Source organism: Schistocerca gregaria, chromosome 3 (genome assembly GCF_023897955.1).
Source record: "Schistocerca gregaria isolate iqSchGreg1 chromosome 3, iqSchGreg1.2, whole genome shotgun sequence".
NCBI classification, from domain to species: domain Eukaryota; kingdom Metazoa; phylum Arthropoda; class Insecta; order Orthoptera; family Acrididae; genus Schistocerca; species Schistocerca gregaria.
In genome coordinates, this window is record NC_064922.1 from 767,161,395 (window position 1) to 767,179,282 (window position 17,888).

A 17,888-nucleotide genomic window follows, 5' to 3' on the forward strand; every position below is an offset into this window, starting at 1 on the left:
GCGGCACTTGCCATTCCTTACCAACGAATAACAAGTGCACGCTTCGTGTAATCATACGGGTTCGACTATTTTCCCTAGGACAGTGACCCTAAGATGCATGTAAATTTTGTAAAACATGTAAAATGAAAACTTTTGGAACTTCTTAATCAGCAAGGAAGAAGGAAGGAGCGAGGAAGAATGGGGCTTTTGACGTCCCGTTGACGTGAAGCTCAAGAGAAATAGACCACTACTTCGATCTGGACGAAGAAGGAGACGGAAACTGACCGTGTTGTTTTATAAGAAACCATTTTCCGGAAGAGATTTGTAAAACCATCTGGTAATAAGAGCTAACATCTGTATTATTATGGGATCCAGCCGAAATTATGGTCGCAACTCCAGCCTTAAGAAACAAGTAAGGTCGCAACTGAACGAGTAGGTTTCATTTTTTCATCTTAGTGATTTAGTGTATATAGTCTTCTGTCCAATTTGATACAGATCAACAGGATTTCCTCTCTGTGCCAATCTCTTCATCACGAACATTTACAGGTAATGTCCTCCATTACCCGTTGCATACGTTCCAATTACCGTCTTCCCATACCGTTCTCACCCGCTACACTTAGTTTTTTCCTCCCTTCTAGTCAGTGATTTCTACGTATTCCTTTGCCCACTGTTTCACTGAAGGGCTTCGTCGTTTCTTATCTTAACAGTCCACTTAGTTTTCAGCATGTTTGTGTACCGCTATGTCCCCAATTCTTCGATTACATTCCTTTCCAGTTTTTTTTTCACACAGACGTTTCAATTTCACGTAGTGCTGTACAACACACGTACATTCTCAAAATTTCTTCCTCAAATTAATACACTCCTCGAAATGGAAAGAAGAACACCTTGACACCGGTGTGTCAGACCCACCATACTTGCTCCGGACACTGCGAGAGGGCTGTACAAGCAATGATCACACGCACGGCACAGCGGACACACCAGGAACCGCGGTGTTGGCCGTCGAATGGCGCTAGCTGCGCAGCATTTGTGCACCGCCGCCGTCAGTGTCAGCCAGTTTGCCGTGGCATACGGAGCTCCATCGCGGTCTTTAACACTGGTAGCATGCCGCGACAGCGTGGACGTGAACCGTATGTGCAGTTGACGGACTTTGAGCGAGGGCGTATAGTGGGCATGCGGGAGGCCGGGTGGACGTACCGCCGAATTGCTCAACCAGTGGGGCGTGAGGTCTCCACAGTACATCGATGTTGTCGCCAGTGGTCGGCGGAAGGTGCACGTGCCCGTCGACCTGGGACCGGACCGCAGCGACGCACGGATGCAAGCCAAGACCGTAGGATCCTACGCAGTGCCGTAGGGGACCGCACCGCCACTTCCCAGCAAATTAGGGACACTGTTGCTCCTGGGGTATCGGCGAGGACCATTCGCAACCGACTCCATGAAGCTGGGCTACGGTCCCGCACACCGTTAGGCCGTCTTCCGCTCACGCCCCAACATCGTGCAGCCCACCTCCAGTGGTGTCGCAACAGGCGTGAATGGAGGGACGAATGGAGACGTGTCGTCTTCAGCGATGTGAGTCGCTTCTGCCTTGGTGCCAATGATGGTCGTATGCGTGTTTGGCGCCGTGCAGGTGAGCGCCACAATCAGGACTGCATACGACCGAGGCACACAGGGCCAACACCCGGCATCATGGTGTGGGGAGCGATCTCCTACACTGGCCGTACACCTCTGGTGATCGTCGAAGGGACACTGAATAGTGCACGGTACATCCAAACCGTCATCGAACCCATCGTTCTACCATTCCTAGACCGGCAAGGGAACTTGCTGTTCCAACAGGACAATGCATGTATCCCGTGCCACCCAACGTGCTCTAGAAGGTGTAAGTCAACTACCCTGGCCAGCAAGATCTCCGGATCTGTCCCCCATTGAGCATGTTTGGGACTGGATGAAGTGTCGTCTCACGCGGTCTGCACGTCCAGCACGAACGCTGGTCCAACTGAGGCGCCAGGTGAAAATGGCATGGCAAGCCGTTCCACAGGACTGCATCCAGTATCTCTACATCTCTACGATCGTCTCCATGGGAGAATAGCAGCCTGCATTGCTGCGAAAGGTGGATATACACTGTACTAGTGCCGACATTGTGCATGCTCTGTTGCCTGTGTCTATGTGCCTGTGGTTCTGTCAGTGTGATCATGTGATGTATCTGACCCCAGGAATGTGTCAATAAAGTTTCCCCTTCCTGGGAAAATGAATTCACGGTGTTCTTATTTCAATTTCCAGGAGTGTATTATGTTTATTGTTGTTTTAGTGAAGAATTCCTCTTTGCCTGTGTTAGCCTGCTTCCTAACCGTCCTTCCTTCTTTCGACGTACTTTATTTTGCTACCAGTGCAACAGAATTCCTTCACATCTTCTAATTCATGGTCCACAACTGCGATGTTACCTTTGTCGCCAATCTTATTTTTACTATTCCCATTACTTCCGTGTTTCTTTGGCTACAGTGCGTCCACATTCTGTGCTTATTTGTGAATTCATCCATTACTCAAGTCCTACGAATCTTCTTCAATTTTTCTGAGGAAAGTAATATAATTTGACAACCTTGTTATTACAATCTATTTATCATGAATTTAAATCCCACTCCTGAAATTTTCCTTTATGTAAGTTACTGCCTCCTCCATGCACGGGTTCAACGGCAAGGGAGAAAGACAGCATTCCTGCATTACGCCCTTTCTACTACAAGCACTTTTTTGTTGATCTTTCACTCATATGGGTCCTTATTCGATCTAAAACCTATGTTAACCGACTTTTGCTATGTGTTGTATAACTGATTACTATTTCTTTCAGGATTTCAAATATCTTACATTTCAAATATTTTCTCCGTTTTACGTTATCGAATGATTTTTCTAGATCATCAAATTCTAAGGTTTCTTGATTATCGTTAAGAGCCATTAACCATTACCAAGCGTGGCGCCAATACCGTCTCTACGATGCCCTTATCTTCCTCCAAACGTCATCATCTAACATATCCCTTTTTTCCAGCCTTCTGTATATTATTCTTGTCAGCATCTCGAATGCCTGGGCTGTTTAGCTGATTTATGTGCATTTGATATATTCGGGACTGTGTGGATGACATTCATCCGAAAGTCTGATCGTATGTCTCCAGTTTTCTAGATTCTGCACAGTAACCTGTAACCACAGCTTAGTTGCCACTTCACCCAAAGATTTTTAGAAATTGCATAAGGATGCTTTCTATCCTTTCTGCATTGTTCATCTCCATGTTTTCCGAAGTTCTATCAAACTGTGACTCTAATACTATATTACCTACGATTTCTTAACTGGTATCCATTTCATCTTCTATCGCGTCATGCAATTCCTCTCCCTCGTAAAGGCCCTCAATGTACCATTCCACGTATGTGCTCCCTCCTCTTAGTTAATTGGGATAAACCCTTTTGCATTTTTAGTGATGACACCCGTGTGTTGATTTCCACTTAAAATTGTTTTGACTTTTCTATATGCTAAATCTGTCCTTCTGACAACCATTTATTTTTCTACTTCTCCATATTCTGTTGCAGCCATTTCGCTACAGATCCCTGAACTTTCTTTTCCTGACCTATCTTTCTGTTACTTTCTTTCTTTTTCTGACCTCTCTTTCTGTTACTTTCTCTCGTCAATTAAGTATACTTTTTCCTACAAAAGAAAGGAATCACAGACATTGGCTGCAATCGGGAGTTGATTGAAATCAACGGGGAAAGTTCAAAATATTTGTCAGACCGCTGTTCGAACACGGGTCTCCCGCTTATGAGTCAGATGCGCTGTCCACGGCGCCATCGGTACACAATAGTCAGCGCAAGTGCACGGTTTACCCTGCACGTCTCCCGTTAAGCCCAAAATCTCATCTTATCCGCAGACTGCTGTACATCCGAAAGAACAGACACCATACGTCTGTATATATAAATTGTTTCTGTCACACGAGGTTTCTTTGTAGTAACCTCCAGTGCACCAATATTTGGTCTGTAAAATTTTTACAATTACCTTTAATGGAGACACACGTCTTCAACTTCCTACTGTGGTAGTACTTCAAGGTTTAAAGCAGAAGTTCACAACTTTTCTGAGACCATTCCCACTGAGGGCAGTCACGTAGTCTCTAGTACTCCTTATCCCTCACTCTCTCCACCATTATCAACATTAGTATCTAATTAAACTTTACGATGAAAAAGAATTTTCTATAAACACTTTTATTTTTAAAATACTGGAGGTAAATGATATTTAGCTTTTATTGGTTTGTTTTTTTTAGACCACAAGCTAATGGATCAATGATGCAATTTGTAATGCTTATTTCTAACAATTCTTGTTTATAGGATGATGAAGCAATTTTCACTGTGACATAGTGTTACCTACAAATCCACTAGAGAAAAGAAATTTACCTCTCCACAATGAGGGAAGAGAGTTGTTACAAAGCACGCTTCCTCTGCACCATTCCCCTCCCTAGCGACACTTGCTTTACTCTCATCATGGATCCCTATTGATATCAACCAAGTTAAACTGTGTGAATGATATTTACTGTTTGTGAATCACTTGATTGCTGAACTCCTTACTCCTCAAATGGCAGGAATTGAAAGACGTTAGTCTGACTAACTGCCACTAATAATAATAACACTTCAGGGGCCGTACAGCAGTGTAGTAGGGATTACACAGTTACTGTTGTGTTTTTCTGTCAATTAGTTTGCTTATTACATTATTCTGAAATACCAGGTACGCCAAGATCGCCTATAAATCTTTTTTATTGGTTTCCAGTTTCGAAAAACATCTATGCTATCATGAGCGGATCTTGTAAGATATTAACTGAAGATCATAATATGTCACAGGATGCGATGATGGCAGCATAAACCTGTCGAAATAGGTAATCAGTAAAAATGTTTACAGGTGATCTTGGCGTAACTGATATTTCAGAAAAATATAACAATTCAGGTAGCCCCTCGCCTGTTGACACAATGTCGAACACATATAAAAAGTTTGTTTATTGTTGCGAAGTGAAATACGAAGCAGTTTATGGTCTACTGTAGGAAATACTTATAAACTAGAGAAGGAATTTTCATGCTATATTCCACATGTATCATATATATTTTGCTTGTATAGATGCATGGTGCAAAGTACGTAGTGTATGTATGTAGTGGATGGACTATGTGAAGAAGATATTCATACATTAGTTTCACAAGCTGCGTTGTAGTCTTCGAAATACTGTAACAGTAACAAACATTTAAAAACATTTTTTTTTGTTACTGAAACACAATCGAACCCTGTTCTTTTCACCTGTCACCTGTCACCACCCTCAGGCGGTAATACTCCCAGCTTGGTAGCCACTGATATAAAGTATCAGAGAGCTTCAAGCGCACATCGTCATTTCTCAGTACTTCAGCGTCTCGCTTAATTACACATTAATTCTTCCTGATGATTTTCCTCAACTTCAGCCCACTTCTCATAATAGATTGTGATGTGAATTTATATTTATTCCTTGGCACGCCATCAATTCAGATTCTTATTTCGACTAGATCGGGTCTTGATGTATTCCAGTCTATACCATTCCGTCTCTCCCTGAACAGTGCATTTTCTATTTCTAGCTGAAATTTATTGCAGAATTTACACCAGGAGAGAGGAAGATATCGTTAGGTTTCACACGAGGCGCCATCGACGGGCAGGTCGCCGAAGTGGCGTCAAATCGAAAGACCTGCACCAGGCGAACGGTCTACCCGACGGGAAGCCCTAGCCACACGACATTTCATTTCATTTTACACGAGGCGTGGGAGAAAAGTAAAGAGACTCACGAGGCTGCGGGCAATATGGCAACGTTGTGTTGTTCCACTTGAGTAGACAAGTGTGTGCATCCCTTCCAGATGCTTAGGCTGAGTTTCAGAGCGCCATCAGTTAAGTTGTGTTTTTGTTGTGTGTTACGAAAGTGAAACAGAGGAATTTAGAGCATTGTTATGCCCTCAAGTTTTGCGTCATACTTGAATTCACGAGTGTGACCATTGTAAAGTTGAAAGAGGCCTATGGGGAACATTTTCATGAAAAGCACAGGTGTCTCGCTGACACAAATCTTTTTGCAAGAGTGAAGCTGAAACTCGCTTCAGCTTCAAAAATCGACGAAAACGTAGAACGTGTGCGTGCTCTTGTGAGAGCAGAGAGACATTTAACAATAAATATGATGGGTGGCACGCTAAATACTTTCACCGCGGATCAAATTTTGACCGTAGTTTTGCAAATGCGGAAGGTTTGTGCCAAAATCGTGACGATAAACCTTGGAACTGAGATGAAGGACAATCAAAGAAGCGTGTGAGTTGATGTTATTGAGGGGATTGCCAATTATCACTGATGGTTCAGTCGTATGCTCAGAGGTGATGAATGCCGGATTTTTTAGTACGATCCTGTGAAAAAGTGTCAAACTGACGAATGGTACAGTGAGACATCTCCTTGACCGAAAAAAGTTCGACTGAGCAAATCAAAGATCAAAACAATGCTGATTTACTTTTTTGGCAGTAAGGATATCGTGCATGAAGAATTTTGTCCTCCAGGACAAACTGTCAGACAAGTCCTTGAAAAAGTTCGATAGAGTGAGCCTGGACATTGCAAACCAGCTGATGCTGCTTCGTAACGACGCCCCATGTCACATGGACACTTCCGTCACGGAATTTTTGATCTCAAAGATGGTTCGGACCGCTCTGAGCACTATGGGACTAAACGTCTGAGGTCATCAGTCCCCTATACTTAGAACTGCCCAAGACTGGATTCGAACTTGTGACCGTAGCAGCAGCACGGTTCCGGACTGAAGCGCCTAGAACCGATCGGCCACAGCGGCCGATGAATTCAAAAGACATTCCTGTTGTTCCACAGCCCCCCATTCCGTGCTCTGAGTCCTTGTGATTTTTTTCTTTCCCCGAAATTTAAAAATTTCTTGAAAGGACGACATTTTGGATTTATGGAGAACATTCAAAAGAATGTGACAGACATGTTACAGGCCCTACTAGTTGAAGTATTTCAGCGCTGCTACCAACACTGGGAACAACAACTATGTCGGTGTACAGCTGCCGAAACGAACTGCTTTGATTAGCCGAGCGGTCTAAGGCGCTGCAGTCATGGACTGTGCGGCTGGTCCCGGCGGAGGCTCGAGTCCTCCCTTGGGCATGGGTGTGTGTTTTGGTCCTTAGGATAATTTAGGTTAAGTAGTGTGTAAGCTTAGGGACTGATGACCTTAGCAGTTAAGTCCCATAAGATTTCACACACATTTGAACATTTTTGAACTGCTTTGAAGGGGGCCATATCGTTGCTTGAAAAAAAAACCTTTTGGTAGATAAAAAATAAATATTATTACTCTTCTCACAAACCTCGTATCAGAATAATGCAGGGTGAGTATGGGGTAAGAGACGAGTAAAAATTTGATACCCAGAAGAATAAGAAGCATCTGTGACAGAGTTTTTTGCAAAGTGAGTAGAGGCGTTGTTGTGTAGAAAAATGTTCCTTTGACATATTTCCGGAATTTTTCGGCTTGACAGCCTGCCGTTAAGTCGTCAGGAGATTTCGGTGGTATGCTACTGTGACGATTGGCCTCTTACGCCCATAATCTGTCAGCACCACGCCATGGCAGACCCAAATAACAGCATGAGCTGGTCTTATGATTTCTGGTTCTTCACTTATTTTGGCGGTGGTGAAACTACATGTTTCCACTCCTTTATTTGCCCCTTTTCTCCGGTGTCATGGTGATACAAGCAGAAGTCGTCCATGGGGACTCATCAGCTAAAGAAATCATCTTGATAGGCCAGGCACTGCTGTCAAATTTTCGCTGCTGCCTCTTTCGGGGTGCATTTTGAATGTGTGAATAGTTGCGGCAGCCGATGCTTTGTTCAAAATGCCGTGCAGTTCTGTGGAAACCGATAGAACACTGATTTCCACTTATGATTACCGGTGATTCACAAACCATAGTCTGAAATTTCGTTTTTCACCATTCCAACTTATTCGACCACATTACAAGCATCTGCGCCAAAAACCGACTATCTGACATAAAGGCACATGATTGTTGTTCACTTCTACCAGTTCATTACGGACTGTTGCAGCGTTGTTGCATTTCATATCCAAAAGACGCCTTATCGCACGATACTCTACTTTATCTGGGGTCTGAGATACTGTCTTTTGGCTCCCCTCGTCACGTGCTACGCCACTGTGATGCAAGAGCTTCCGTGTTTACCAGAGCTACAGACATGGACGGGTAAACAAACAAAAAATTAATTACATAACTTTTTGAGGGTTCCGTAACACAATCGCTAAAAATGGAACCCCTATAGGACCACTTCGTTATCCGTCTGTCTGTCTGTGCGACTGTTAACAACCATTTCTCTCAGGAACGGGTAGGGGTATCAATATGAAATGAATGTCACATACTAAAGTCTACGGTCCTTTGGAGGGATAAAAAAATTGAAGCTTCTAACTCTATGCAATCAAAAATTACGTCAAGTAATAACATAGTTCTCAAAAAGGACGCACCACGAATCGATTATGTGAATGCGCCGGAAATCGGTAATTGTGAGGTAAATGTACCGAAACATAAAGCTTTACAATTTCACAAAATCTCAATGACTTATTCAAGAGAAACAGCTGAGCCATCTGAGCAAGTCAATAGCGCGTTGGTTCACCTCTGCCCTTTATGCAAGCAGTTATTCGGCTTAGCTATGTTTGATAGACTTATTGGATGTCAGCCTGAGGGATATCGTGCCAAATTCAGTTCACTTAGCGCGTTAGATCGTCGAAACACTGAGTTGGTTGGAGATTCCTACCAATAATGCTCGAAACGTTCTCAATTAAGGAGAAATCCGGCTACCTTGACGACCAAAGTGGGGTTTGGCAAGCATGAAGACAACCAATAGAAACTCTCACCCTATGCAGATGGGCATTATCTTGATGAAATGTAAGCCCAGATAGCTTTCCATGAAGGGCAACCTAAACTGGGCGTAGGATATCGCCGACGTACAGCTCAGCTGTAAACGTGCTGTGAAATGAAATGTCACCCCAGACCATCACTCCTGGCTGTTGTGTCTGTGGCGGGCGACAGTCAGGCTGGCAGCCGCCGCTGTCCAAGGAGTCTCCAGACACATCTTCGGTGGGGAATCCCACTGACTGGAGTAGTCTTCAGTGAAGAGTCCCGGTTCTATCTAGGTCCTGATGACCAGCGAATACGTGTCTCGAAACGTACCAAACAGCCGTGGAATACCAACCGGACTGTCATCTTCCTCACGCCCCGATAACCAGGAATGATGGTCTGGAGTGCCACTTCGTTTCTTATCAATAACCATTTGGTTGTCATCCGCGGCACCCTTACAGCTCAGCGGTACGTCGACGATATTCTACGTCCCGTTTTGTTGCCCTTCATGGCAAGCCATCCTGTTGTTACACTTCATAAAGAGTCTCTACTGCTTGTCTTCATGCTTGCTTCGCCAGCAAGGTCGTTGGATCTCTCCCAAATTGAGAAGTGTGCGGCATTATGGGCAGGGCTTTCCAATGAACTCGAGATTTTGATGACCTAACTCGCCACTTGGACAGAATTTGGCACGCTATCCCATAAGATGACAATTCTGTCGATCAATGTCAAGCCGAATAACTTCTTGCATAGGGGCCAGAATTGCACCTACGCGTTATTGACTTGGTGTGTTTGTGAAGCTCTTTCCCTCGAGTAAATGATTCAATTTTTCTGAAATTGTAGTCATTTGTTTCTCCGTAGATCTATACCGTATTTACAGATTTCCGGGTCGTTTGCGTAATACCTTCTCGGTGCGTCCGGTTTTTTAATTATTTTTTTTAGGATGATGTTTCACAGAACAAGTGAAAGAAAAAATCTGAAAATCATTACTCACACGATAAAAATATTCTTTCTCCATTTGTCATTCGACTTCAACCGTAAGACTAAAACATTCCCTAAGTCTTCGATTTCGTGAGACCGGTACATTGCAAGTATCAATGTCAATAAGAGACAAAAATTGGCGAGCTTCTCGATTCATTGGATGTATGAACTATCTTCTTCTTCTTCTTCTTCTTGCTTCACGGCCTCTGTAGGATCACGGGCAGCGCCTTAGTGGACTGCATTTTCCTCTTCTTTTCGCAGAACCTCTTCATTCTTTCTCTTCTTCGCTCCCGATCTTCTTCCGAGATCTTCAGTGTCCGTTTCTCCTGTCGGCTCCACTGGTGACACTCTAATCTTTTCCTGTATTCTTCTCTGTCATTGATCTCCGGCATATTGTTCGGTGTATATTTGTTCCTCTAGTTTTCCTTTCCTTCGACCTTGATCCCCAACTCCAACCAGTCCTTCCGAAGTTCAACAACCCACTTGGTTCCTGTCTTTCCCCTTGTCTTCCCTGTTGTTACTCACACTCTCTTCGCCGGCCGGGTTGGCCGAGCGGTTCTAGGCGCTTCAGTTTGGAACCGCGCGACCACTACGGTCGCAGGTTCGAATCCTGTCTCGAGCATGGATGTGTGTATGATGTCTTTAGATTAGTTAGGTTTAAGTAGTTCTAAGTTCTAGGGGACTGATGATCTCAGCCAGTCCCATAGTGCTCAGAGCCACTTGAACCACACTCTGTTTGTCATTCTGTCCATACTCATCCTAACTACATGTCCAGCAAACCTTGCCCTTTTGAGTCTGATTTCCCCCTCTAGTTGTACTGCCCCATTTCTACCTAGTGTTATCGTCTCAGCAGCATCTAATACTGCATTCCTCACCGTTGTCTTGTAGTGGCTTATCCTTGCCTCTGTGGAACTATCTATATATAGATAATTAAATTTGTACGAAACTCTTAGAAGACGAAACCTCCTCTCACTCGTCTAATGTTTCCGTGGGGGTAATTATAACTACCCGTTACAAATTGCGTCAAGAGAACCTTGCAGGGCACCTTTTAGACCACAAAACTCGCCGTGCCTTATGTTGCTGCAACATTTGGGTGAAATGTTATGTAGACAAGTGTAACAGTGCTACTGTTGTCGATCTCAGGCGCTCTCTTGTTACCGTAGGCGACCGCCCTGCATTGGAGCGTGTGGTGAGCGATCGGGGTGAAGCACCCTCTGAGGAGCACGACCGGGAGGCGAAGGCCTGCGCGGCCGACGAGGACACGTCCGACGAGGAGGAGCCGGTGGCGCAAGTCGGCCTGAGGGACGTGCTGCGGCTCAACGCCCCGGAGTGGCCGCTGGCGCTCGCCAACACGGTCTGCACCATCCTCCGGGGCTTCGCCAGTTCCGCCGCCAGCGTCGTCTTCGCAGACGTCATTGGGGTAACTAACACCGCTCCACTGGCCTGTAGTACTTCAGTTGTCCGTTGGTACAGATTGCGTGCAACAAAGGCACTGTATTCTAATGGCAGATAGAAAAACACTCCTTTCGTAGCACAACAGAGGTGAAAGCGTCCTGGGCAGAGTTAGTGATATACAAGGCATAGACTCGCACTCTTTTACTTGCTAGTATTAGTGCCCATGTTACGTAATATAATGTGTCAAGTAAGGTAACACGATGGCATTTCTCATGTCATATGTCGTGCAGTATGTCACAACGTGTCGTTAAAGTGTAGGATCCATGCATCCACACTCTGGGATAGTACATATTATAGATGTACTCCGACCCTCGTATTCTTCCTCTTGTAGATGCCTTCCACGCTCTAGAAGCGCATGTATTTGTTTTTTTTCTCTCACATCCCTCATCATACATATAACATGGGGTGGATAAACATTTTTGAAGTTGCCAGATAAGTCGAAAAACTACTTGCCTTCTTTTACATCCCTAACGCTGACTAGGACGGCTCTGAATACTATGGGACTTAACTTCTGAGGTCACCAGTCCCCTAGAACTTAGAACTACTTAAACCTAACTAACCTGAGGACATCACACACATCCATGCCCGAGGAAGGATTCGAACCTGCGACCGTAGCGGTCGCGCGGCTCCAGACTGAAGCGCCTAGAACCGCTCGGCCACACTTGCCAGCGACATGTTCGCCTGTTTTTGTGCTACGGTAGACGCATTTTTCATTGCGATTCCTAACTTTTACTTTACTATAATTTTGACATTAGGCCACGGATAGCTTGGCAACCGATGTAGATTTTTGTTGACTCGGACAATGGCTGATCCGGTATACGGTTTTTAATTGCCTTTCGAACGATGTTGCTTATATCGTGGCAAGGGATAAAACTTCCACACAAAACAACAGGGCGACCATTAATTACATGTATTTCCTACAAAATTTAACCGATTTTTTCGAAACCTGCTAGTGGCGCGTGCAAGAAAACCTCACAAGAAACATGTTTTTGCAAGTAAAATGCGAACTAAGCAAGATCTTAGACCAAGGTACGATACACCAGTGGATCAAATTTGAACCATAAGTCTCGCTCCAATCAAGTTATTTAGGGGTTTCTATTTTTGTCCAAAAATTCCGAACGGTACAACACAAATGCTGTAAGCTGGGCATTAATTTCATCAGTCCCCTGCTAAAGAAATTAACCGATTCGTGCAATTTTCCTGAGCCCCAGTACCGGTTAGTCTTCCTTAATATACTGCAAGTAGGTACAGCAAGACAGATGTTCGAATGGGTGTAAAATGGCTCCTGGTCCGGGCTAAACCATAAACTTTTCACCCGATGTTCCCAGGTCAAACAGGAACCGTACACCAAAACACCCTTCACCCCTCAAAATCGCGTTTCTAGACACGGGCCGGCAGGAATGGCCGTGCGGTTCTAAGCGCTACAGTCTGGAACCGAGCGACCGCTACGGTCGCAGGTTTGAATCCTGCCTCGGGCATGGATGTGTGTGATGTCCTTAGGTTAGTTAAGTTTAATTAGTTCTAAATTCTAGGCGACTGATGACCTCAGACGTTAAGTCGCATAGTGCTCAGAGCCATTTGAACCATTTTTTTAGACACGGCCTTTTCAGACATATTTGTTACTACGTTTCCGCGCCGTAATGATTGAAGAGAGAGTTTTGTAACTTTCCCTAGCGTCCTTACGAATAATTAGGAAAAGTGCAAAAAGGAAAGAGAAATTTTGAGTTATCATTAAGTATTCCCGCCCGTAAGCTGTGCTGCAAATATGTGGAAATTATGTATGAAACAACAGCGTGGTCTCAAGATAAACAACAGCTGTGGGTTTCGCCCGTAGCACCTATTGATGTTAACCATTTGTCTGAGCAGGTGTTTCACTGTGTTCAGGACTATCTAGCAGAGAACTCAGCACGTTCCTTGTTTCTTGATTTGTACCCATCTCGTCAATTATTTGTTGGTTGTATAACTCTGTCTTCAACGATAACTTTTACCCTGTGTATCTCTCTCTAGTACTATGGAAGTTATTCGCTGACCTCTTAAACTGTGGTTTAAGTCTCATCCATCTACTTCTCAATGTTTCCACATATTCCTTTACTCGTATTTTTTACCCTATCGGTCCACCTAATTCTTATCATCCTTATACAGCAGTTTGATTCTGTTCTTTCCTTGTTTCCTCATGATCGTTGCTACCTAATAATTGTCCTGCGTGACGCCTAACTTAATTTCTCAAGCACAAGTGGACAAGTTACACATCTGGACTGAAACTGTCGTAGAAGAGAAACGATACGTTTCCGGTTGGGGGTTCCTAATCAGTATATTGTCTACTCATTGCCCTCTTTAAGTTCCAGAAGTTTGTGATGGGGATTTCCGTTTAGTATACTAGGAATGCTAAAATTCAGCACATGGAAGTTTGTATATATATCCAGTTACTCGTTCCTCTGATCAAGAAAAGCCGTTATCGATAATTAGGATGATCAACTGATGCAGAGATGAACAACGAATTTAAGTAAACATGCGCTTCACGCGATATCAAAGACCATTTATTATCTTGATTGCTAATTTAAGTAAGTGCACTGGTTGCCTTCATCAAAACATGAACTGTTTAAGGGATCCAGACCAAAATTGAAACCTGTACTGAAGTTGGTCCGAAGAGCACGATCCATTCCCCACGCCGTCACCATAAACAAAACGCTCTAGCTCCCCTTGCTAGTCCCACGTTTCCGGCGCATCTCTACAGTCGGTGGTGACAGACCAGTCGCAAAAACCGCCAACAACGCACCAGGCTTTGGTCCAATCGGAAGTACGATAAAAAGGCGCAGGTCATCGTTTTGGAGTCAAGCCAGTTTACCATACAAAATTTTGAAGTCTTCGATGGAAAATTTCCACTACTTCACATGTTTGCTTGCTTGACCAATGGCAAACGTTAGTAAAAAATGACGGAATGTCCGTTGCTCTAGGCTACGTCAGGCCACAAGCTATGTTTGAACAAGACTCTAGGGAAAGTTCCCAAAAAGAGATGTAAGAATAACCACCTTGATCACTACTGTTGCGTATGCACATCCGATTACCCACACACCCATACAATGCAGAGCTGTTTATGCTAGTGATTACGGAAAAGGCTAAAAATGTGGCATATGTGAAACACAAAAATAATAATCAATAAAATTGAGTCCTTATGCAATCCATCTCCCAGCACTGAAATTAGGTGTTACAAATGACAATTACAAGAAAGGAGGCTAAAACGGTCACCTTTCAACGCTTTTGGTGATAAAGCACTGGAAATAAAATCAACCGTGCAATTACTATGAGAAACTGTCAGCAGCGACCTGAGATGGGAGGAAGAGGTTGTAGGAAAATCAGATGTCAGGCTGAGATTCCCCGGAAGAATCTTAGAGAAATGCAATTCATCCACGAAAGAAGTGATTTACTAAACATTTGTAAGACAGATTCGTGAGTAGTCCTCATCTCTCTGAGTCCCTCAACAAGGTCGGAGTAATAGAAGAGATAGATAAAATCCAACGAATAGCAGTTTAGTTGGCGTGAGAGCCTTACGGGGCAGCTCAACAAATTCCTTTGGTAGATGCTACAAGCGAGCTGACGGAGAATGTTGCTACGAAAATTCCGAGAAACTTCAAATTTAAATTCAATAAATTGGGCATTAATTGCGTTCTCTCTAGCGCGAAACGAGGAACGAGAAAAGCGATGAAATCACAGCTCATTCGAAGGTTTATCGACCGGCGTTTATCTTCCCACGCACCATTTGTAAATGTAACAGCGTAGGGATGAAATTATAGTGTCACTAAAGGTACTCTCCGCCAAATATCATAAAACAGTTTGTGGAGGATGCTACTTTGATCAGGCTTCGATGGATTCGATGCTCTTGCGCAGTGAAAGGGGTCAAACACGGATCATATATCATCAGCGCGTCATCGCTAAGACTCGTATGGAAGCGTTTGCTATGGTTCCAAAACTCTGGGAAGACAGACTAAAAATAACCATCAAACATCTGACATCTGGTCCCAACGGTACGACAAAATCTGCCGGCCGGTGTGGCCGAGAGGTTCTAGGCGCCTCAGTCTGGAACCGCGTGACCGCTACAGTCGCAGGTTCGAATCATGCCTCGGGCATGGATGTGTGTGATGTCCTTAGGTTAGTTAGGTTTAAGTAGTTCTAAGTTCTAGGGGACTGATGACCTCAGATGTTAAGTCCCATAATGTTCAGAGCCATTTGCACCATTTTACGACAAAATCTACGGATGCCTGCAGGACAAATGTGTGTGGGACTTGCAGAAATCTCAGGAATTACAGTCTCCCAACAGACGGTTATCGCAGGCTCGGAGCATTTAATGTGTTTGCTAGACGTTCGGTTACATTTGTATCGCTGGTTGCATTGAAACGACTAGCCTGTTAACTGTCGATTCATCTACGTACATATTTGACTACGTGCAAATGGAAAAGTGTGCTCTTCACAGATGAATCCATCTTCAATTCGTCGAATGATTCATTTATATTCGTCTGCAGGGGCTGCTGTTACAGGAACATTGTAGAAAGAGGCATCATGTTGCACGAACGTGCGTAACTACACATCTCATTGGTAGTTGAAGCGCGTCCTAGAGGACTTTCTGCACTTTCTGTGCTTATGCTGACTTCCTTAAAACTTTCGTGATGTTTAAAGAACCCAAAAGCATTTGAGTTATAATTATAAAAATTAACCTTCCAATAAAATAATGTAAGGTTAACTGCTTTTAATCGTTTATTGTTTACATAAACCTGAGTTTTTGTTGTTTACAAAACGATTGCATCACTTGCTGTGACGATAACATTTAAACCTCTTTAACATTTTTTACCGAATTTATGCAAGGTTTAAAACACAAAGACTACGCAGTTATTTGGCTTAAAATGTATTACATTACAGTATAGAAATCCGTCATTTCTGCATCATTTGAACAGTTTCTCTCGACGGTGTTGCTCTTCTGAAGGAATATTCAATTAATGTTAATCATCATAATGAGACAAAACTTTCAAATACATAATTTAAAGAAAATATTCACATTAATTTAATATCAGGAAAGGATGTATGCAGAAGCATTTACATAGTGATGTTATTTATAAAATGAATCTTTCACTAAATACTGTTACTCGCCAGGTCGTAACCAATGGTAATTTCATACCACGTGTTATGACACACTAAGAGACAATATCTGCTCAAAAATTTAAGAAAATACTGGTGGTGGTTAGTGTTTAACGTCCCGTCGACAACAAGGTCATTAGAGACGGAGCGCAAACTCGGGTTAGAAATCGGCCGTGCCCTCTCAAAGGAACCATCCCGGCATTTGCCTGAAACGATTTAGGGAAATCACGGAAAACCTTAATCAGGATGGCTGGAGAAAATACTGACACTATGCTTTGAACTGGTGTAGTCTGCACAAAGTGACAGCTTCATCTTAAGGCTGAGGTCACCTTGTGCCCGTGTTTTTTAAAGAATCTCCACCTTATTTTTATACCTAGAAAAGAATTATGGTTGCTGAAGGCGGAACCTATGCAAAAACAAACTTAAATGACCGCTAAAATTACTGCCATCTGGTTTCTGTATAAATTGTAAATAGCCTTTCGCTCCCTGTACTTTACCCCTGCCACCTTCAGAACTTGAAAGCGAGTATTCCAGTTAACATTGTCAAAAGCTTTCTCCAAGTCTACAGTAAAGAAAACAAAAGAAAAATTCGGAGTAGGTATTAAAATTCATGGGAAATAAGTGAAAACTTTGAGGTTCGCCGATGACATTGTAATTCTGTCAAAGACGGCAAAGGACTTGGAAGAGCAGTTGAACGGAATGGACAGTGTCTTGAAAGGAGGATATAAGATGAACATCAACAAAAGCAAAACGAGGATAATGGAATGTAGTCAAATTAAATCGGGTGATGCTGAGGGAATTAGATTAGGAAATGAGACACTTAAAGTAGTAAAGGAGTTTTGCTATTTAGGAGGTAAAATAACTGATGATGGTCGAAGTAGAGAGGATATAAAATGTAGACAGGCAATGGCAAGGAAATCGTTTCTGAAGAAGAGAAATTTGTTAACATCGAATACAGATTTATGTGTCAGGAAGTCGTTTCTGAAAGTATTTGTTTGGAGTGTAGCCATGTATGGAAGTGAAACATGGACGATATATAGTTTGGACAAGAAGAGAATAGATGCTTTCCAAATGTGGTGCTACAGAAGAATGTTGAAGATTAGGTGGGTAGATCACGTAACCAATGAGTAAGTATTGAATAGGATTGGGGAGAAGAGAAGTTTGTGGTACAACTTGACCAGAAGAAGGGATCGGTTGGTAGGACATGTTCTGAGGCATCAAGGGATCACCAATTTAGTATTGGAGGGCAGCATGGAGGGTAAAAATCGTAGAGGGAGACCAGGAGATGAATACGGTAAGCAGATTCAGAAGGATGTAGGTTGCAGTAGGTATTGGGAGATGAAGATGCTTGCACAGGATAGAGTAGCATGGAGAGCTGCATCAAACCAGTCTCAGGACTGAAGACAACAACAACAACAGCAATGGAGGAAAGACTGTAACTGACGTAACAAG

The 17,888-nt window shown here is 43.4% G+C and overlaps 1 protein-coding gene across 1 annotated transcript in view; it reads left to right on the forward strand.

Moving 5' to 3' along the window:
• Window positions 1-17,888, forward strand: part of LOC126354018 (ATP-dependent translocase ABCB1-like) — a 242,263-nt gene that overhangs the window by 139,826 nt on the left and 84,549 nt on the right. The window contains exon 14 of the mRNA XM_050003341.1: window positions 11,018-11,274. Within this exon, the coding sequence (XP_049859298.1) occupies window positions 11,018-11,274 (257 nt within the window). The remainder of the gene's footprint in view (window positions 1-11,017; window positions 11,275-17,888) is intronic.